This window comes from Mobula birostris, chromosome 5, assembly GCF_030028105.1.
Source record: "Mobula birostris isolate sMobBir1 chromosome 5, sMobBir1.hap1, whole genome shotgun sequence".
Taxonomy (NCBI): domain Eukaryota; kingdom Metazoa; phylum Chordata; class Chondrichthyes; order Myliobatiformes; family Myliobatidae; genus Mobula; species Mobula birostris.
In genome coordinates, this window is record NC_092374.1 from 159,881,936 (window position 1) to 159,903,627 (window position 21,692).

Consider the following 21,692-nt stretch of genomic DNA (forward strand, 5'->3'; position numbering starts at 1 on the left):
TTGTCAGATTCCACAGCTTCACGCACCCCGATCATTCGAAGATTCTGCCGTCGCGTTCTGGATTCTAAGTCAGAGTTTTTAAAGGTCAGAAAGTCAAGTTTCTTCTTCATTACATTGTTTCTTCAATTTTCTCCATCTTGAGTTCATTTTGTTGCGTGGATTTTTGAAGATCAGATATAGCTGACTGATGTTCTGTAATAGATGTTTGTATCCTATCGATTGAATCGGCAATTTTCTGGAAATTAATTGAAATTTCTGAACTAATCAGTTCCGTAATAGAGGTTGAAATTTCCCTTTGAATTAGATCCGATATAGCTTTCAAAGTCACCGGTGGTTCAGTCGGAGGAAGATCGGTACCTTTCGGTCTAACCGGAGGTTTGCCGTCTTTCCCATTTTTTCCATTCTTAGACATAGCAGACCTTAAAAACATCCGATTATCGAAGAGCCCAACTTGTTTCAAAGTATTGTAAAAGTCGATGCCTTAATGGTTAGTTAAAATATAGCTGATCATAAGAAAAAAACCTCAGAGGTAATGGAGCGAGTCGAGAACACGACTTCACTCCATGAGCTCTACCGGAAGTCCCTCATTTAAATTGATTTTCTAGGCATACGTAGTACAAATGTAACGAACTGCAATCAATAAAATGCTCAAACTGTATGCAACAATTGTATAGTAATTACTGACCATTATGCTTTCCAGGCAACACACCAGATCCTTTTGAGTTAACTGAAGAATTCCTATTCAAGGATGAACCTGAAAGGAAGCATATAAAAAAATAACTTCCAATCTTTGCAGATGTATTGTACACCTAGTTTAGATTCTATGAAGATTCCTGACATCATAACACCATTCCTATCATAAAACCATTCAATTATATTTAATTATCTTGCACATAGAATATATTATTAACATCTTATATAATATTTATTTTTGCAAAATTTCTCATGCAAAGGATAAGTAACATCTAAAGTAACTAGTTGGACAGTGCAGGCAGTGTCCTTAACTGTGTACAAATATTCTATTCACATGGAGATACAAGGGACCGCAGATACTGTAATCTGGAATAAAGAACAACTGCTGGATGATTTCAGAAGATGGAGCAGCATCTGTGGGGGCGAAGGGATAGCTCATGTTTTGGGTTAAGGCCCTGCATCAGTGGTCATGTGTACAATTACCCGATTCACATCTCTGATCCCCAGTTAACATATAGTGATACCTGCCCCTCAGCACTATTCCACAGAATACTAATTCTCAAAAGAGCTCTTGGTCCTTGAATATGCTGTGCTGGAATTCTGGCAGCTGTCCCAATCCCTCAAAGGCAGTCCTGCAAAGATGGTTCCCCAACGTTGGCTAGAAGGTATTGTCTTCCCAATTCTTTGGCTGTACAACTCTCCCCAGTCTGGTGATTTCATCATTGTAGCAAACTCAACAACTAGCTTGTAATTACAGATAAATCTCCTGGCTAGGTAGAGTTAAGCTGCCAAAGAGAGGGGATAACAACAGCTTCAATCATATCCAACAGAAGGTGATGAGAGAGATTCAAGTGATCAGATAGTCTGAGGTAATAACCTGCCCATCACTTTTCCTGATAGGCCATGTTACTCCACTGAGCAAATCATTGCTGCAGGGCACCAGTGGAGGGTAGGAGTGCATAACAGGTTTCCAGCAAGGCAGAGAAGAATAGGGCTTCTTGCTGGATACAGCATGTAGAAAGTTTGAGGTTTATGTCTGGCTTATGACGTAGCAACACCATTAGTAACACTTTTAGTGAAGATTCCTTTGGTGCTCTGGCCGTGGAATGTATCGTAAGCATTAAGCAAAGTATCAATGTCTCTGTTTTTTTTTAACCAAGGATGCAATCAGAAAATCTCAGCTATTTTCAAAGAACTCACATTTGGTTCGATAAGACTGTGTAATTGGTTTTCCTGAAGTTTGAGTCCAAGGAGAAGGAACAATGAGACTATTCAAAAAAAACTAGAAAGATAAAATGTCAGATAAACATCAATTTATTATTCACTCAGAATTAAATTTGTGGTGGATATAATAATAATGCACATCAACATCAAATAAATTCATTGCTATAATTTTAAGATTTTAGTCCATATTTTTTCCCCATTCAGTGTCCTAAAGGCCTTGGATATTTAAAATAGTCAAAATAAATTGCCAGATATCCACATTGTGAAGGGCAAATTAATTTATAAAGAATTCAGCTACATTCATGATGAATGATCTGCGAAGTATTTTGAAACAACCGCAATGACTTAGCTATACCTGCATAGGTGCACAGAAAAGTGTGTACAGTATATTTGGTAGCAGTACCAGAACCAGTCACTACAAACCTTCTTTTACACTAATTTAGTAATGACAGAGTTATACATTAGTACCTACAAATACCCTTTTTTAATCATTGAAGAGTACTCACCTCTTCAATGGCTTTTTGGTTTCTTGCCTCAATCTCATTATCTAATCTAAACATATAAATTTTAAAAAATTAAGAACATTTACAATTGCAATATCTGCTGTTTTTGAAGATGATTCTTAGCATAAACAAAATAACTTTTTCTCACTGATTATTCTAAGCATTGAACCTTCAAACCTTCCTTTAACTTTCTTGAAATGCAAGAAACAATTGGATTCTTGTATATGTCAGACACGTGAAAGTACCTGAACTTTACATATTCTATTAGCTTCAAAGAATTGTAAATAATTATCAGCTGAAAAGTATGAGGTAAATAAAACTTTAAACTTAAAATTTGGATCAACCATTCCGTAACAAAATCACACAGAACAAGTACAATGTTACAGAAGAAATACATGCATCTTTCCAAACATCTACTAACTTCAAAGAACTAGAAGTCTCTAAAGAATCATATTTACATTTTTAGTGCACAAACTAAAAGTAAATAAATTCTTCTGTACTGCATAAGTGGATGAACACCATATCCCACACGCTCTTTGATTCAATGAATACACCTCCTACATTTCTTTGCAGGATAAAACTGCTAACCTGGTACAGTTCATATATGATGATTGCTGGTGAACATCTTCTGGATCAATATCAATTGGATGTAAAATGGCAAGCTCCCCAATGGACCATCTAAATTTACCAGGAGTCTAAATTGGGAAAATAGAATATTTTAAATGTAGATGGAGGAGTAGTTTATAAATTATAATACAATAAATATTGTAGCTATTGGAAATCCAGAAAAAAAAACATACAAAATGTGGGAGGAACTCAGCAGATTAGGCAGCATCAGTGGAGGGTAATAAACAGTCAGCATTTCAGAGACCTTTCATCAAGACTCGAAAGGAAAGGAGAAAAAGCCAGAATAAGGTGGTGGTGGGGGAAGAAGTACAAGCTGGCAGGTGACAGGTGAAGAGGGAAGGTGGATGGTGGGAGGGAGGGGGCTGGGTGAATGAAATGAGGAACCGCCAAAGAAGAAACCTAATTAGAAAGGAGAGTGGTCCATAGGAGAAAAGAGGAGAGGCATCAGAGGGAAGTGATGGGTAGGCAAGAAGAGAAGGGGTAAGACGGAAGCCAGAATAGGGAATGGAAAACAGAGAGAAGGGTGAGGAAAAGAAATAATCAGAAGGTAGAGAAATCAAAGTTTATGCTATTAGGTTGGAGGCTACCCAGACAGAATATGAGGTGTCACTCCTCCAACCTGAGAGTGGTCTCAGTAGAAGGCCATAAACTAACATGCTGGATGGGAAATGTCCACCATGAAATCCCATCTGTTGTGACAGATGAAGTGAAGCCCAATCTACATGGGTCTCACTGATGTAGAAGAGGCTGCAATGAGAACATCTGGAAGTGGGATAAGTGCGACCCCTGCCCCTTCACTTCTTCCCTCACCACCATTCAGGACCTCAAACAGTCCTTCCAGGCAAGGCAACATTTCACCTGCAAGTTTGTTAGAGTCATCAACTGTATCCAGTGCTACCTGACTTCCTAGAGCATTTAGTGTGTTGATCTGTAGTTTATAAATTGTTTTCAAGACTATTTGCAACCACACGTTCAAGGGTCTAAATTGAGCAAAAGAACAGAACTCGTTCACACAACAAAGATATTGCTGCCTGAATACTTCTGGGTGTATCTTATAGATTTTGGGCTACTGACCATGAAAATCATCATGAAATTTCCCTATCCCACACCATTTTTTTGAATTTTGTTATTTCAATTCAAAATTCCAGTCAAAATAATTGATGCCAGGATTGGTCTACAAGTCATTCACAGGCAACTCCAAGAACTAGTGGAACCAGAGAAAAATCACATGGAAGCATTCAAGGATGTTGTTGAAAATTTCCTTGGCAACTACACAGCACCAAACTAGGTGCAGCTGGTTGACAATATGCTTCAATCATACAAAACCATGAAGTGCAACATGTCACAAAAGGTTAATTTTTTGTATTCCCATTTAGACTTCTTCCCTGCAAATCTTGGCACTGTCAGTGATGAGCACGGTGAGACTCCACCAAGATATAGTGGCCATGGAGAAACGGTTTCAGGGCAACTGGAGTCCATCAATGCTGACTGATTATTGTTCAATACTTAAGCCAGTAGCCTCAGAGTACAAACAAAAATCAGCAACAAAACATTTTTAGCTTAGTTGAACTATTGCAAGCCATCAGCACACTATGCAATTACACACATTATATTCAACAGAAGTTAATTTCCCGTTTTTCCAAATTCCTATTTGATACAAGTAGTCAGAAATTATATTTGTGTTCAGCTTTAAGTGGTCTATCATAAACAAAAAAAAAGTTGACCAGTGAAAGTTATGAGTTATTCCTTGATTTTATCCATTTTCTCTCTAACTACTAAAAGCAGTTACTAATTTGATAATGACTAATCCTTTTTATGATGCCTCTTTTGTATTCTTTCAAAATAAAAGCAAAATACAGTAATTGAAAAGTAATTAGAAATAAAAACTGCAAATACAGTAAATGAGAAATAGTAACAAAACTATACTAAAAGTAAGTTCTCAGGTCAGGAATTATTTGTAGAGAGGAAAAGGTCACTTTAATTTCTAACTTAATAACTTTTGGTTCTGAGGAGGTCACTGATCTAAAGGTGTTAATGCTGTTTCCCTCTCCAGCTGGTAACTACTTTTAATTATACAGAAAATACTATGGCTACATCCTCACTACGCTGGATAATTTTGAAAACGCCGGTTTCGAGTAAAAACGACAGGCGTCCACACTACGCGTTTTTCAAAATATCTCTGTCCACACCAAAACGGATATTTAGGCGAATCTACTCCTACTGGGCATACGCAGACACATCTACAGAAAACAAGCGAAGAGGAAATGGTATAATATTTACGTTTCCGCGGCAGCGTTGTGCTATTTCCATAGAACAAAACTAGAGTACCAACAACAACAGCGAAAGAAAGTTTTCAACAATGTCTTCGAGGAATACAAAGGAAACCTCCGCTGGAAAAATCAGACTGGACCTCTCCGTTTAGACAGACAATGAGGTTGAGCTGTTTCTGCGAGTTACAAACGACTACAAAGTCAGCAAAGCAGTGGAGATGTTTAATTCCAAACAAACTATTAACGTAGACAATAAACAACACATGCATGAAGCCGTCCTCTACCCAAGATCAACAAGTGAGTGGAATCTTCTGCCACCAGACCCGCACAGTATTTCTAAAGATAGACTCAATCAGATCAATTTAGGGGATCTAGTCAAAAAAGCTCACTTTACAATTTAACTCTCACGCCATTCACACCGACTTCGCGTTATAACAGCGGTGGTCAGTCAGTGACAGTGCTGGCCTGGAGACTCCGAAGTACAGGAGATCGAGGGTACGGGCAGAAGAACAGAAGATACAAACAGAAACTGAGAGGACCAGCTTGAAAGCCACCTCCAATTTAAATTCCATGCGGAATATTTTGGAGGATCAAGAACCAAGAACAGCCATCCTGCAGTGCTTGCGCAGTCCCAAGCAGAAGCAGAAAAAGCATTGTTGTTGTGGTGTTGTCATGATAACGTTTTAAAATCTCTCCATTTACCCCGTACACACTACAACGCGAAACAACCGTTTCCAAATTTACACCCTGGAGAGTGTTTTCGAAAATCTCCGTTTTCAGGGTATGAAAACACCAGTTCGGTGTGGACGGAGGGTCAAAACAAAGAGAAAAAGCTTCGTTTTCAAAATTATCCGGCGTAGTGTGGACGTAGCCTATATTGCTGAGTAGCGTTTTGCACATTAATGTCACTAACTTCAGAATCAGGGGTTTTCACCAATCTGAAGACAGAGGGGCTGGGAACCACCGGCTTGTGCAGTCTTGCATAATCACCAGGACTCTCAAAAGGATTCAAGACGGGAGGCCGTCCAGGTGTGTCCGGTGTTATATTTGACCTTGTCTCATTTTTCACATCACCCATCCTTCAATGGTATATAGCAGTTCTCCACTTTCAGTTGTTTAGCTCTAGGAGAAAACAAAAACACACATGAAAAGTAAACAATTTGTTTATAAAATCTGAAATATATGCTTTTTTTAAACTTTGACACCTTACTCTCCCAGATATTCTACTTAAAAAGTTATGAGGAAGTATTCAAACCTTTAAAAGCATGTCCTTTCCAATAACCATGTCAACCACATTGACAGATAGAGAAGATGCACATAATGGAACATACAGTACAAGGTAACAGATGTAGACAATACAAAATCTTGTTCAATTGATAAACAGCAAGTGTTGAAAACAGATCCCTTTCTACTCCTCGCTTAGTATATTACACACATCTACATCCCCTCTCACAGCCAGTTTCCTACATCTTCCTTACATCCACACTCTCCCCCCCACCCCCTGTCCAAATACACCTAACCCCTCCAACCCTTTCTCTTTGTTTCTGCACTTCTTGTTTTTGTTCTTACCCATCCACCCCAACCTTTACTCCAAAGCAATCACCCCTCTCCCATCAATCACCTCCATTGTTCCTTGGCCCCCATTATTCATCCCCTTCTCTTTTCACGTCTTTACTTCCACCCTCACCTCTTTAACCTCCATCAACTTCTTACACGTTTGCCTCTGAGCTTATATAAACATCTATCTATCCCTTTATGTCTCTCTCATGGGCACTAACACATTTACCTCCTCATGATCTTTGGCTGTCTATTCTTCCCTTGGACTCTCACTTACATCTCAAAATCTTGTTGATTTTTCTGTCTCAATCTATTCCTCCTTCTTTACCTGTCTCACTCCCTCATTCTCTGCTCTATTCTATCTTCTTTGCCTGTCTCACTTACTCCATTTCCTTGTGCATTCTTCCCTCTATCTGTCCCTCCTTTACTTCTTTGCCTCCTTTTCTCAGATTATTTTCTCACTATCCTTTGCCCTCTCAACTCACTATCTACCTTTCCTTCTTCAGTCTCTCTCAAACTCCTTCACTGTGTGTCCTTTCTGCTTTCTCTCTATCCACCCTTTTCCCCTTCAGTTGTGGCAGAAAACAAAACTCCAGGTCCATTATAATATCTATAAAGAAACTCTTGACATCTATAATTTAGAGCTGAGATGTGCAAGGCAGTCCTTCAAACAGCAATAATGCACATGCCTCTTTTGCTACAGTTGATAGGCTCACACATCGTCCTATATCAGTAGGAACTGAACTTCTATCTACAAAGTCACGTAATGACCTTGTGTTCTTTTTTTTTAAGCTGATAAAATTCAGAAGGTTAGGCATGCTTTCAGTCTCTGCATCAGGTCAGAAGTCAGTGGCATCCTTTCACTCACCCACAACTAATTTAGTTAAGATGACACAATTCAAACCTATTGACTGTAAAACTTTAGAAGAAATTGTGCTACACCTGAAATCCTCCTCACGTTCCCTTGACACCTTCCCTATAACCTTTTAAAAAAATGTTAATTGCATGGCACCAGACATTCTGAAAATAGTCCACAACTCTCTTTTATCAGGCTGCTTTCCAAAAGCCCTAAAAACTGCAGTTATTAAGTCTCTTTTAAAAAAGAACAACCTAGATGCCTCAGTAATTAATAACTACAGGCCTATATCAAAATTACCATGTTTAAGTAAAACCATTGAAAAGGTTGTTTATCAGCAACTTATTAGCTTTTTGGCACGAAGCAACTGTATGGATGTTTTCCCGTCTGGATTTCGACAACACCATATCACTGAGACAGTTCTGGTTAAGGTTTTAAATGACACGGCTTAAACCATGATGATGATAAAAATTCAGTTTTGGTTTTACTGGATCTCAGTGCAGCTTTTGACACAGTTGACCATGGCATATTACTGGACAGACTGGACAGGGTGGGAATTTCCAGTAGAGTCCTAAGGCATTTTAATTTGTATTTATATTTTATATCCATCAGTAGCTGCATTTCTGACCGAACAAAAATGACCTGTGGACTGCTTCAAGGGTCCATACTGGGGCTTCTTTTGTTGAACATATACATGGTCCCTCTGGTTCAAGTCATCGTAATCTTACCTTAATTATGCATATGACACTCAGATTTATATGACAGTGTCATCAAGTGATTATGGTCCCATACAACTACTAAAAAAAAACTATTAGACAAATCACTGATTGGATGAGCCAAAATTTCCTCCAGTTAAACAAAGAGAAAACTGAAAAAAATGTTGTTGGTGCCAAAAAAGAACAATTAAAAGTCAGTGCTCACTTAGAATCCCTGTCATTACTGACCAAGCCAGAAACCTTGGTGTTATGATGGACAACTTATTTTAACTACCACATTAAGACAATTACTAAATTAATTACTACATTAAGACAGCCTACTATGATCCTAAAAATACACTGAGAATTAAAGGGCTTATGTCTCAGCAAGATCTAGAAAACTCGTCCATGCATTTATTTTTTGTAGGCTTGACCATTGCAATGGTATTTTCACAGGTCTCTGAAAAAAAAAAGTCCCTCAGACAGCTGCAGCTAGAGTCCTCACCAAGACCAAGAAAGTAGAATGCATCACTCCCAATCGGTATACTGGCTTCCTGTCCATCAGAGGATAGACTTTAAAATATTACTATGGGTTTATGAATGAATGGTCTAGAGCCAAAATACATCTCTGATCTTTTGCTGCATTATCAACCTCCTGAGTTGCCAGGTCATCTGGGTCGGGTTTGCTTACTGTCTGCAGGGTCAAAACTAAACATGGTGAAGCAGTTTTTAGTTAATATGCTCCTTATATGACTTTCCAGATGATCTGAAGTCTGTCCCAGCTTTAAGCTCTTTTACATTGAGTCTTAAGACTTTTCTTTTTGCTGTAGCATTTAATTAGAATCTCCTGCGTTGTAACTTCTATTTCTATTGTTGTGTGATTTTACTCTTATATACTGTCTGAATATATAGACAGTATATTCTATATTTTGATTCTTATATTTTGTTCTACATAAAGCACTTTGAACTGCCTTGTGTTTGAAAAGTGCTATAGTAATAAACTTGCTTGCTTTCTTTCACTCCTTCCTACTTCTATCTTGCACTCTTTTCCTTATCTCCATTATATCCTTCTCCATTTCTGTTGCTCCCTCTTTTATTCACTCTTTAACCCTAATTCCTCACACATATTTCACCTCCTTCCCTCTCTCCAACTTTACCTTTGTCTCTCCAACTCCCTCTTCTCACTCTACACCCTTCCTTCTTTTCTCAACCTCTCACATTACCTCACTCCTTCTTTTACCTCCTTTCTCTATACTTTCCTCATTATATGTATTGCAGCTGTCCCTCTCTCACACACTTTAACTCTGCAGTTTTTAATCTTGTCCTTCGATTACATTTGTCTCTCATTTCTATTCTTACCCCATCTCCCCTTCCTTCATTTTTAATCCCCCTTCTATGACCCCATAAACTCCTGCCTCTCTTGGCATCCCCTTCCTGATCTATTCATCTCTTCACCAGTTCCCCATCCTAAAACCCCTTCCCACTTAGTTTCTTTTCATCCGTTTCTCCTTCAACTCCCGCTCTGTCCCTCCCATCCTCAACCCCTCTTCTGTCTCCCTTCACTCCAACATCCCTCCCTCCAATCCTTTCTCTTGCTCTCCCACTCACCTACCATTCTATCCCATCCTCCTTCACCACTGTCTCACCATCCCTACCACTTCCATCCTTGAGTCCTTGGCAACCTTCCCTACTTCTCCCCCTCTGCCCGTCATCCCTCCCTGCTTCTCCCCCTCACCTCTCCATCCCTCCCTACCATCCCCCCTCCCTGTCATCCCCCCACTTCTCTCCCCATCATTCCCCCTGCTTCTCTCCCTCTCCCCGTCATCCCTCCCTGCTTCTCTCCCCTCCCCTCATCCCTCAATTTCTCTCCCCATCATTCCCCCTGCTTCTCCCCCCTCTCCCCGTCATCCCTCCCTGCTTCCCCCTCATTCCTCCGTTTCTCCCCTCATCCCTCCGTTTCTCCCTCCTCTCCCCATCATCCCTCCCTGTTTCTCCCCCCTCTCCCCGTCATCCCTCCCTGCTTCCCCTCTCCCCCCATCCCTCCCTGTTTCTCCCCCCTCTCCCCTCATCCCTCCCTGCTTCTCTCCCCCTCCCCCATCCCTCCCTGCTTCCCCCACTCTCCCCATCATGCGCCCACTTCCCCCCCTCCCCTCATCCCTCCCTGCTTCTCCCCCCTTTCCCTGTTATCCCTCCATTTCTCCCCCCTCTCCTCATCATCCCTCCCTGCTTCTCCCCTCTCCTCGTCATCCCTCCCTGCTTCTCCCCCTCTCCTCGTCATCCCTCCCTGCTTCTCCCTGCTCTCCCTGTCATCCCTCCCTGCTTCTCCCCGCTCTCCCCGTCATCGCTCCCTGTCCCCCCCACTTTCTCCTGCCATCCCTCTGTACTTCACCCTTCTTTCTCACCATTCCTTCCTAGGCCACCCCTCTCCCTCTCTCCTTCACCCGTCTTCTCCACACTCCTCCCTCCCTACTTCACCCGTCTCCTCCGCACTCCCTCCCTCCCTACTTCACCCGTCTCCTCCTCACTCCCTCCCTCCTTCACCCGTCTCCTCCGCACCCCCTCCCTCCTTCACCCGTCTCCTCCGCACTCCCTCCCTACTTCACCCATCCCCTCCACACTCCCTCCCTCCCTACTTCACCCGTCTCCTCCGCACTCCCTCCCTACTTCACCCGTCTCCTCCGCACTCCCTCCCTACTTCACCCGTCTCCTCCGCACTCCCTCCCTACTTCACCCGTCTCCTCCGCACTCCCTCCCTCCTTCACCCGTCTCCTCCGCACCCCCTCCCTCCTTCACCCGTCTCCTCCGAACTCCCTCCCTCCCTACTTCACCCAACCCCTCCGCACTCCCTCCCTCCTTCACCCGTCTCCTCCGCACTCCCTCCCTACTTCACCCATCCCCTCCACACTCCCTCCCTCCCTACTTCACCCGTCTCCTCCGCACTCCCTCCCTACTTCACCCGTCTCCTCCGCACTCCCTCCCTACTTCACCCGTCTCCTCCGCACTCCCTCCCTACTTCACCCGTCTCCTCCGCACTCCCTCCCTACTTCACCCGTCTCCTCCGCACTCCCTCCCTCCTTCACCCGTTTCCTCCGCACTCCCTCCCTCCTTCACCAGTGTCCTCCGCACTCCCTCCCTACTTCACCCATCTACTCCGCACTCCCTCCCTACTTCACCTCTGACCCTCACCATTCCTCCCCAGTTCAACTCTCTTGCTCGCTATCGCTCACCTCTCTATTACCATCCCTACTCCTCTCACCATCTTTCCCTTTACCTTCTGTCATCATCCCTCCTTTGTAACTCTCACCATCCCTCATTTCGTTACTCCGTTCTCTCACCTTTCTGTGCCCCTTTCATCCTCCCTCCCTCTTTCCCTCACCGATAATCCCTCTTTCAGCCGCTTTCTCTCACCATCCCTCCATCCTTTACCTCTCCTCCACTCTGAGTTCGTTGCCCTGAAATCGCTGCACCAGCCGTCAGCCAATCAGCGTGCTCCCTCCGCTCAGCCAATCAAATTCAAACTGCCGCCGCGATCCCAAACCGACGGTTTCACAACAAACTTTATTGAAAGTAAACCGGTACATAATCCCGACTTTGTCAGAACAAAAAATAAAAGAATTCATCTTTGTCGCCTTTCTCTGAAATTTTCGGCTGAGAATGTTCTATCAAAGTGGCTAGAGTGAATTTTTAAATGTTATTGAGGGGGCCTGTTAGGTGCGCTTCCGGGTGAAAGGTGAAGCAATGGCGGGTGCGGCGAATCTGAACGCGGTGCGGGAGACGATGGACGGTGAGTGTGGCTCCTGCAGCTGTCGATGTTTCGTCTCATTGCTCAGTCAAGTTCGGCTGTTGACTGCCTTTGAAGCTTACTCTGGGTGCTCCTTCCCCGAGTTGCTTCTCTGCGTGTCGGCCGCACTGGTGGGGCCGGCAGAGCGATGGGAGCTTGATCCACAGTGGTCGCTCTGGAGCTCGCGAATACTTGTTTCAATTCCCCATGCTATCACACATCAACCTGCCCAGATAAGACTAAACTTAACATGGAGGAACAGCTCCTAACAATCCACCCTTCACAACCGGACTGCGTGTCGTCCTTCCTATGTTCCTATTTCCTTCCGATCTTCTTGGACGTCCTGTTTCGCATACCACTATTATTTATTTGTTTTATTCTCCCCTCCATTCTATCCTCTTACTACCCAGATATTTCATCACTGCCCCATATAGCTCTGCTGTCATCTGCTTTGGGTCTCGGCTCTTTACTCTTTTCCTTAGATGCTGCCTGGCCGCTTGAGTTCCGCCAGCACTTTATGTATGTTGCTTGGATTTCCAGCATCTGCAGATTTTCCCCTGTTTGCCTTTCGACTCCTGCTTGTTTCTTTTCCATTGTCGCGATCTTTATCAGATTCCAGTACCGGTGGTCTTTGTGTGTCTTCGCTTATCACCCTTCAGCTGTCTTCTCCTTCACCACTTGGTTACGTGTGCTTCTCCTTTATTTATCTGTCTCCATCAGTCATCCCCTTGTGTGTCTCAAACTCCATCTCCTCCTCCTCCTGACCCTCCTGGCTGAAATTTACTGTCATCCTTCATTGCTTTCCTGTTCAAAACCTACTGGCAATAATGCACCACTCCCCATCACCTCTTTGTAATGACTATCACTGCTCTTTGTCCTGAGGCAGAATTTTGGCCCAAAGCATAGCGAATTCCTCTGACCACAGATGCTGCTCAGCCTCCAGCATTCTCTTGATTCTCCTCTGACTGGGGAAGACATGGAGGTGGCAGGGCGACCATTTGTATGGGCCCTGAAAGCAGGCCAAAGCTCTTGAAATCGTGCAGGGAGGTTCCTACCGCTGACAGTTCCTGCTGCTGGTGGATTGCCAGAGGCTCAGCTTGAGGAATGAAGTATCTGGACAGGCTGCTATAGGATGCAAAAAATGAAACTTGATTAATGCCACCGTGTCCCAACGTAGTTTGACACAGTCAGCTGGAGCTGCACTAAAGCCTGGGACCTGCTGCTGCTGATGAACAACAGACTGTGACAATTATTTTGGTCTTGGAATAGGCTGGTGTCTGATTCGTTCACTGTGTGTAAAGGAAGGAAACCAGTTGATCTATGGTTACACTTGCTACAGTTGTGAATTCATAAGTGATATGATGTCACATGCCTATATTGTTCTGGTTGATTACTGTGTTATTCTTGGTCACAGAGATCAAATATATGTTAATGAGCTTGTGAGGGTGTTAGACAGGTGGGTTACGAAAGCGAAGGGAAAAAATGGCTTGAGTTGCTTAAGCGCTTTAGTGCAAGAGTGTTTATGAGGTGCGTCAAAAACAAAAGTTAGCAAAAATAGTGAAAAGAAAACTGCCAATATTTACAAAAAGATATCTACTAGAAAACATAATAGCAACGCATACTATTTTTGTCCAGTGAACTCCTGGCAGTTGATCTCCCACTGAGAGTGATGAGCCCCATTTTTTAGGCACTAGGACATACCATCTTTAATTACCCATAAAGTTTAACTTCGGCTGGTGGCGTAGTGCAGTGGTCCCCAACCACCGGGCCGCAAAGCATGCGCTACCGGGCCGCGAGGAAACGATATGAGTCAACTGCACCTTTCCTCATTCCCTGTCACGCCCACTGTTGAACTTGAACGCACGTGAGACATCAGTCAGTCATTAACATACAGCTACTCGACGAGTAAAAATCAAACGTCGCTTTAGAGTTTCTTTGGAAGAGATGGTAGGGGACATAAAAGGCCTAACGATGATAATAACGCATAGGCAGCTGAGGCCGAGACTGCAAAAAAAACGAAAGCTTCCTTCAACAGAAAATACAACGAGTTGTACATAAAATATGGCTTTATTGCGACCGGTGACTCGCATGCTCCAAGCCCCCTTGTGTGATATGTGGAGGCAAGCTGTCTAATGAGGCAGTGAAGCCCTCAAAACTGCTTCGACACCTTGAGTCCAAGCACCCTGCACTTAAAGACAAACCCGTTGAGTTTTTTGAGCAGAAAAAAACGTGAGCAAGTGGGACAGAAGCAGGTGCTGAGAGTCACCACCTCCGCAAAAATGCTGCTGCTCTGAGAGCGTCATACTTAGTGGCTACCCGTATTGCTAAGGCTAAGAAGCCTTTCACTGTTGGTGAAGAATTGATTCTGCCTGCTGCCAAGGACGTGCTGTGAACTGTTGGGAGAAGCTGCAGCTAACAAGATGACATAGGTTTCTCTTTCAGCTACCACAGTTTCAAGGAGAATCGATGACATAGAGGAGGACATCGAAGCACAGCTTTTGGAATGGCTTAACGAGTCTGGTTTCACTACCCAAGTCAAAGAGGTTGCACCTGAGTGCCAGTCTGCACACTGTGTCACACACTGGGAAATGCTGGCTAGCTGAAAAATGTCACCTGATCTTAACAGCGTTTTGAATGACGTTGTTGAAGTTGTCAATCACATCAAAGCAAAAGCCCTCAACTCATGTCTGTTTGAACAGCTTTGCAAGGAAATGGATGCAGAGCACAAATACCTTCTCTTACACACTGAAGTCAGGTGGCTGTCAAGGGGGAGAGCCCTGGCCAGGGTTTTTGAGTTAAGAGAGCAGCTGCAGAGATTTTTTTCAGGAAAAAAGTCACCACTGGCAGCACACTTCAGTGACGAGGAGTGGATAGCAAAACTGGCTTATCTGTGTGACATCTTCTACCTGCTCAATGAACTCAATTTGTCACTTCAGGGTAGAATGACGACTGTCTTCAAGTTGGCAGATAAAGTGTCTGCTTTCACAGCCAAACTGGAACTGTGGGGACAGCGAGTGGACAGGGGCATATTTGACATGTTCCCAACATTAGCTGGGATTTTGGGAGAGACTGAGGCTGCACTGTCCTTCTCACAGCTGGTGCGCGATCACCTATCTTCGCTGTTGACAGAATTCGAGTGTTACTTCCCAACCGCAAATGGCCCAAGACGTGCAAAGGAATGGGTCCGTGACCCATTTGTGAATATCCCCGGTGCATCATCCATGTCAGCGTGGGAAGAAAATCAACTCCTCGAGCTTGCAAATGACGGTGGGCTGAAAAGTATATTTGACATAACATCTCTGCCGGCATTCTGGATCAAAGTCAAGGCTGAATATCCTGAGATAGCCACGAAAGCACTGAAAACATTGCTTCCATTTCCAACATCATATCTCTGCGAAGCGGAGTTTTCTACAATGAATGCAACGAAAACTAAATTGCGGAATAGACTGGACATAAGGAACCCCCTTATCACTTATAATTGACTTATCACTATATTCTGTCTGTCTAGGTACCATATCCAATGCTGACATTGCCGACCATGGTTTTCCATATAGATCTATCCTTCGTTTTCTGGATGACTTCCATTTCCTCGATGTGTAACCACCTGGCTAGGCTTTTGATGTACATATGCCGAGGTCTTCCTCTAGGTTTACTCCCCTCAATCTTTCCAGAGAGTATGAGTTTTCCTAGTTCATCTTTCCGCATGATGTGTCCTAGGAATCTGAGCAACACACATCAAAGTTGCTGGTGAACGCAGCAGGCCAGGCAGCATCTCTAGGAAGAGGTACAGTTGACGTTTCAGGCCGAGACCCTTCGACAGGAATCTGAGTTGTCTCTCTTATTGTTGGTATGAGTGATCGAACTGCTCGGGCTCTTCTGAGAACTTCTTCATTTGATGTGTGTGTGATCCATGATATTTTTAACATTCTCCTGTAGAACCATAATTCAGCTACTTCCAGTCTCTTTTCCATTGTTGGAGAAATGGTACAGCATTCACTTCCCTAAGTCAAGATAGAATAAATGTAGCACTGCAGTATTCTGTTTTTAGTGTACGTGCTCATCTTTCTGTCTGTTAATATGGTCTTCATTTTTTGGAAAGCTTCTTTCACCATTGCTATTCTGTATTTGATATCTGTGTCGCACCTGCCATTACTTGTTATTAGGCTGCCAAGATATTTGAATTTGTTGACTTGTTCGATGTTTGTATTTCCGATCTTGATCACACATTGTGGGATGTTTGTCTTTCTGGAGATGACCATGCTTTCTGTCTTCTTGGTGTTGATTGAGAGGCCTCTGCGATTACTTTCTGCTGCCACTATAGTGAGTAGTTCTTTAAGTTTTGTTTCTGAGTCAGCTATTAGTACGATGTCATCAGCATATCTGATGTTATTTATATTATGGCCTCCAATTGTGAATCCTTTGATGTCTTTTGATACTTATCACTATATTCATGTGAGGAAAATATGCGCTGCATGTTTAATATTAAATTCACTAGAGAAACCCTTTTAGAAACAAAATTGAGTGTATTAGCCACTGATAAGTGACTTATAGTTGACTTATCACCTATATTCCAGTTGCGATTAACCCCCCCCCCCCCCCCAAGTCGGCCGGTCCTCAAGAATATTGTCAATATTAAACCGGTCTGCGGTGCAAAAAAGGTTGGGGACCCCTGGCGTAGTGGCATCAGTGCTGGACTTTGGGGCGAGAGGTCCTGAGTTCGAATCCGGCCGGCTTCCTTGCACGCTGTCCATCCGTGCCTGGGTTGAGTGTCGACCTCGTAAAAAAAAAAAACCTGGAGATGGATGGGCTCCGCCAGGTTTCAGATGCTCAAGACACGCATACCGAAGAGCTTGTCATGACAGCGCCCCGACGACTCCACCAGGAGTTAAGAACTTGCGCGCACACGGATAAAGTTAACTTAAGACTGCACATGGATTAGAATATGATGAACTTCACAAAGTAGTTACAATCCTATTGCAAAATAAACAGAAATATCTACCTTAAATACAGTATACAACCAACATCTACACGTTACTAAAGAAATAGACTATCCCCCCAGCTATGGCAGTAAAGGTGCCACAAAGCCACCCTGAGAGCATCAGCTTGACTTAAAACCCATTATGAGACTATACTGGGGAAAGTCATTGAAGTGCATGCACTCAGTGCAATGACAGCAAATCACAAGGCAATGTTTGTGTGCATGTGTAAGGAGTGCATTTACTGAGAGCTCTCTATCATAGAGGGAGTATAAGTCACTGTGGTATGGAGAAATGAGAGGGGGCTGAGACTAATGGAATTGCTCCTTTGGTGCCATTCTGGACGTGATGGGTGCAATTGGCTACTTTGTATGCCAATACAAACATGATCAATAAAATTACTTGATTGATTTCTAGGTTAAGGTAATTGGGCTTAGACTCTAAAGTTTAGAAGAGTGAGAGGTGGATCAGTTTTATTATCACTAACTTGTGTGATGCAAAATCCTGTTTTGTCACAGCAACTCAGTGCAAAAAAGTAGAGTTACTAAAAAATAAAATAGCACGAAGGTAAAGAATAATGAAGTCGTGATCATGGACTGTTCAGAAATCTTGTTGTGGATAGGAAGAACCTAGAATATGCAAGATTCTGCATTATCTTGATAGGTAGATGCTGTGAGAATGAACATTTCTCGGGTTCCAGTCAGGTACAGGTATTGATTTAACTGACAATTCAATAACAAACTGCCATCTTCATCAGGGATGATGCCTCGGCATGACTAGTCTGGTGGTATTTATGATCTCGTCATGTCTCTCCTGTTTGGCTAGTCCTCATCCAATCAGTTTTCCGTTGATCCACCTTGTTTACCATTGAATTCCAATTCTTATTTAGAGTGAGACCTTTGTTTTTGTTAAAATTTTTTTTCTCTAGTTTTATTTCAATGGCTTCCTTTATCAGGAGGTCCCAAAAGCCATTGGTGTGGCACAGTAGGTTTGTGCAGTCGAAGTCAATCCTAAGACCATTGCAAAGGCAATGTTCTGCTACCACCATTTTCTCTGAGTAACCCAAATAGATACATCTCTTGTGGTCTGTGATGCGGGTTTCCACCTGGCCAATATGTGCTGCTCCTCATTCATCATTTATTTGTCATGTATGCCAGGAAAGCACTAGATCCTTTTTCACTGTGAGAACGTGTTCCTTGTTTTCTTAGTTTCCGAGAAGGATTGGAATGACATGATTTAAAATTGAGATAAGTAATCTCCTTGAGAAGAATGTGCACCTGAATTCTTACCCCAAAGAGACTTCTGGAGTCTGAATCTTTTTAGTATATTCAAGTTGAAATAGATTGTGTAAACTTCTTATGAATCAAGGTTACAGAGATAAGGTGGAAAGTGGGGTTGAAATCTGCAATTAAAATGGCTGTGAACCTAAAGAATGATTGTAGTACTGAGGGGGCTTGAGAACCTGTTCCTCCTCCTATGTCAAAGCACAAAGAACAAAGTTTGAAGTAAATTAATTATCAAAGTACATATACGTCACCATATACAACTCTGAATTCATTTTCTTGCAGGCATAAGGTGCTAGCAGTTTTGAATTCTTTTCCAAAAACACATCAGTTGTTAACTTGAAATGAAAATTTGAAGTTAACCGAATGTGGTAACAGATTTATGGAAAACGCCACAACTATTAAGTTGGGTAGTAGAAAAGGGTTAAATCACTTTCACCCGTACCGGCACCTGTATCCACTTTAACTTTTGATAATGTGATAGTAGTCATCATGAGCCATTGCACTCCTTGCATTGAGGCTACTCTTGCCATGTTGTTGGGTTAGAGCAGGGGTCCGCAACCTTTTTGTCTGTGTGGGCTGGATTGTGTATTAATGAGTGGACAGTGGGCCCGATAAATGCCATAAAAAACTTGAGATATGGGAATTATCCATTTAAATACATCTAGTTATGTTTTGCCTCAAATTAATGAATAACGCATGCTAGAAAATCATTTGTGCTTAAGGTTGCCTACCCCTGGGTTAGAGTTTGCCAGGAAAGAATGGTGAAGGAATAGCAATATGGGTGAATCCACGTGTGAACCTCCCTAACCTTTTATATGATAAATTTCAAGTTGAGTGTTTCTCTGGTACTTTGACAGAAAGCTTGGTGAGTTGTTGCAGAGCATTATGGAGGTTAGATAGATTTAGCTATGTTGTACAGGTAATGAGGGAGTAGACATTTAAGAGAGGTGTTGGGGTCGTGTGCCCACCAGAGGCTTTGTAGTGTGACATCCAAGCTGGAGTCAGTGCTGCCCCCCAGTGTTCACTCAGCAGAAGACAAGTATTGTGTTTTACTGCAGACTGCTGCAACATTCATGGGACTCTGTCTTGGACTGTATAAGTATGTGTGTATTTTACTGATATCTTGTATGTGCCTTGTGCTCTGTGTGACTTCGTACTGTGTTCTGCACCTTGGCCGTGGAGTAATGCCGTTTCATTTGGCTGTATTTGTGTATGATTGAATGATAATTAAACTTGAAGTTGGTGAAGCAATGTCTATCAAGTAAGCAGATGCTGAGCTTCTTGTTTGGTATTGGAGCAGTAGTTGTCAAACTGCTGTAATTTTGTTGGTGGTGAAAAGATTTTGAAGGATTGCCAGGATTCTTTCTAATGTGCCTTGGTTCTTCTAGAATGTCCTGGTGTTTGACATCCATTTGAATGTTTTTTTCAAAGTGTTTATTACATTTTTCTGAAGAAGAAATCTTCGGGGAGCAAAGCACTTTGAGACAGTCTGACATTGTGGAATGCACCTCATAAATATAAGTTAGTCATCCTTGCAAAGTGCGAAATATGCAGCATATGCATCCCAAGCAAACAGTGAACAGAGGGCAACCCAGTAATGGCAAGAGGTTAGTTGATAGTTCACTGATCTCCAGGAAGAACATCCCTGTTTTTTAAAAAGTAATGCTGCTAGATTCTTTACAGATGGCATGTTGTTTTTCTGCAGTTGTAGGACCGACTTTTGCTTTGGGCATGTCATCTGAGGATTTAGTACTCCAGATGCTGTGTCTTGAACCTATTGATTGGGGTGAAGCTGTTAGACTGGCATACATATTGTAAACTAATAATCATTTTCTAATCCATCCCAATACACAATTCCACAACTTTTTATGGGTTTCCAGGGAATGCAGTATATATTTAGACTTTGGTTGTTTTAGCAAAATCTGGAACTGGCTTTCCCAATCTTTTCACAAACAAGAAAAAATCTGCAGATACTGGAAATCCAAGCAACACACACAAAATGCTGGAGGAACTCAGCAGGCCTGGCAGCATCTATGGAAACGAGTACACTCGACATTTCAGGCTGAGACCCTTTGGCAGGACTGGAGAAAAAAAAGCTGAAGAGTAGATTTAAAAAGGTGGAGGAGGGTGAGAGAGAAACACAAGGTGACAGGTGAAACCTGAGGGGGGTGGCATGAAGTGAAGAGCTGGGAAGTTGATTGGTGAAAGAGGTACAGGGTTGGAGAAGGGGCGGGGTCTACTAGAAAAGGACAGAAGGCCATGGAAGAAAGAAAAGTGGGGAGGAGCACCAGAGGGAGGTGATGTGTAGGCAGGGAGATAGGTGAGAGGGGGAAAAGGGGATGGGAAATGGTGAAGGGGTGGGGCATTACCGGAATTTCAAGAAATCGATGTTCATGCCATCGGTTTAGAGGTTGCCTATATGGAAAATAGAGTGGTGTTCCTCCAGCCTAAGTGTGGCTTCATCACAACAGTGGAGGAGGCCATTGATGGATGTATCGGCATGGGAAATGGAATTGAAATGGGTGGCCACTGGCCTTTTTCAGCCTGGATACTTTTCTTGTTTATTTGAGGTGCACTTCACCTTATCAAGAATTCATATTTGCTGTTGGGCGGAGGAGAGGCAGATCCATCCTTGCCTGGCTGAAGTTTGTGAGTGCAAATGCAGTGTGAACAGGGTCTCAGGGCGTCATTCTGCCCACTTGGTTTGGTTATTTTGTGTGCTGTAATTTTTGGCATCCTTCACTATAATCAAACAGTTAACATTTTGTTGCTGGCGACCACTTCCCAAGAGGAGTATGTGTGAAACCGTTTCTTTCCTTGATGAATACTGGATTATTCATTGCAGCCCTATTTCTTTCAGTTTCGATAGAATAGTTCCCAAATATAAACAGACTTAATTTCCCATACGTCCTCTGGCATTTTCCCTATACTTGTTTGGCCTCCTAAAGATAATTTTCATTTTCAAATTGATCCCATCCCCACCTCCTGATCATTTTTCTCTCCAGATTTACAAACCCCATTTCCAGAAAAGTTGGGATATTTTTCAAAATGCAATAAAAGCAAAAATCTGTGGTATGTTAATTCACGTGAACCTTTATTTAACTGACAAAAGACAAAGAAAAGATTTTCAATAGCTTTACTGGCCAACTTAATTGTATTTTCTAAATATACACAAATTTAGAATTTGATGGCTGCAACACACTCAACAAAAGTTGGGACAGAGT

At 42.6% G+C, this 21,692-nt stretch overlaps 2 protein-coding genes across 6 annotated transcripts in view; one reads left to right on the forward strand and one right to left on the reverse strand.

The window, feature by feature from the left end:
• bora (bora aurora kinase A activator) overlaps positions 1–11,914 on the reverse strand; it is a 32,256-nt gene extending 20,342 nt beyond the window's left edge. Inside the window, exons 1-6 of one of the 5 annotated variants that reach the window (XM_072257307.1) lie at positions 11,852–11,914; positions 6,231–6,439; positions 3,009–3,115; positions 2,424–2,469; positions 1,894–1,975; positions 686–754 (exon numbers count right to left, since the gene is read on the reverse strand). In XM_072257307.1, the coding sequence (XP_072113408.1) occupies positions 686–754; positions 1,894–1,975; positions 2,424–2,469; positions 3,009–3,115; positions 6,231–6,395 (469 nt within the window). In that variant the 5' untranslated portion in view covers positions 6,396–6,439; positions 11,852–11,914. Of the gene's footprint in view, positions 1–685; positions 755–1,893; positions 1,976–2,423; positions 2,470–3,008; positions 3,116–6,230; positions 6,440–8,930; positions 8,972–11,833 lie in introns of those variants that run through there. The other 4 variants (XM_072257308.1, XM_072257306.1, XM_072257310.1 and 1 more) reach the window with 4 other exon arrangements.
• Positions 11,915–12,151: 237 nt separating this feature from the next.
• mzt1 (mitotic spindle organizing protein 1) overlaps positions 12,152–21,692 on the forward strand; it is a 34,993-nt gene continuing 25,452 nt past the window's right edge. The window contains exon 1 of the mRNA XM_072257311.1: positions 12,152–12,209. Within this exon, the coding sequence (XP_072113412.1) occupies positions 12,164–12,209 (46 nt within the window). The 5' untranslated portion in view covers positions 12,152–12,163. The remainder of the gene's footprint in view (positions 12,210–21,692) is intronic.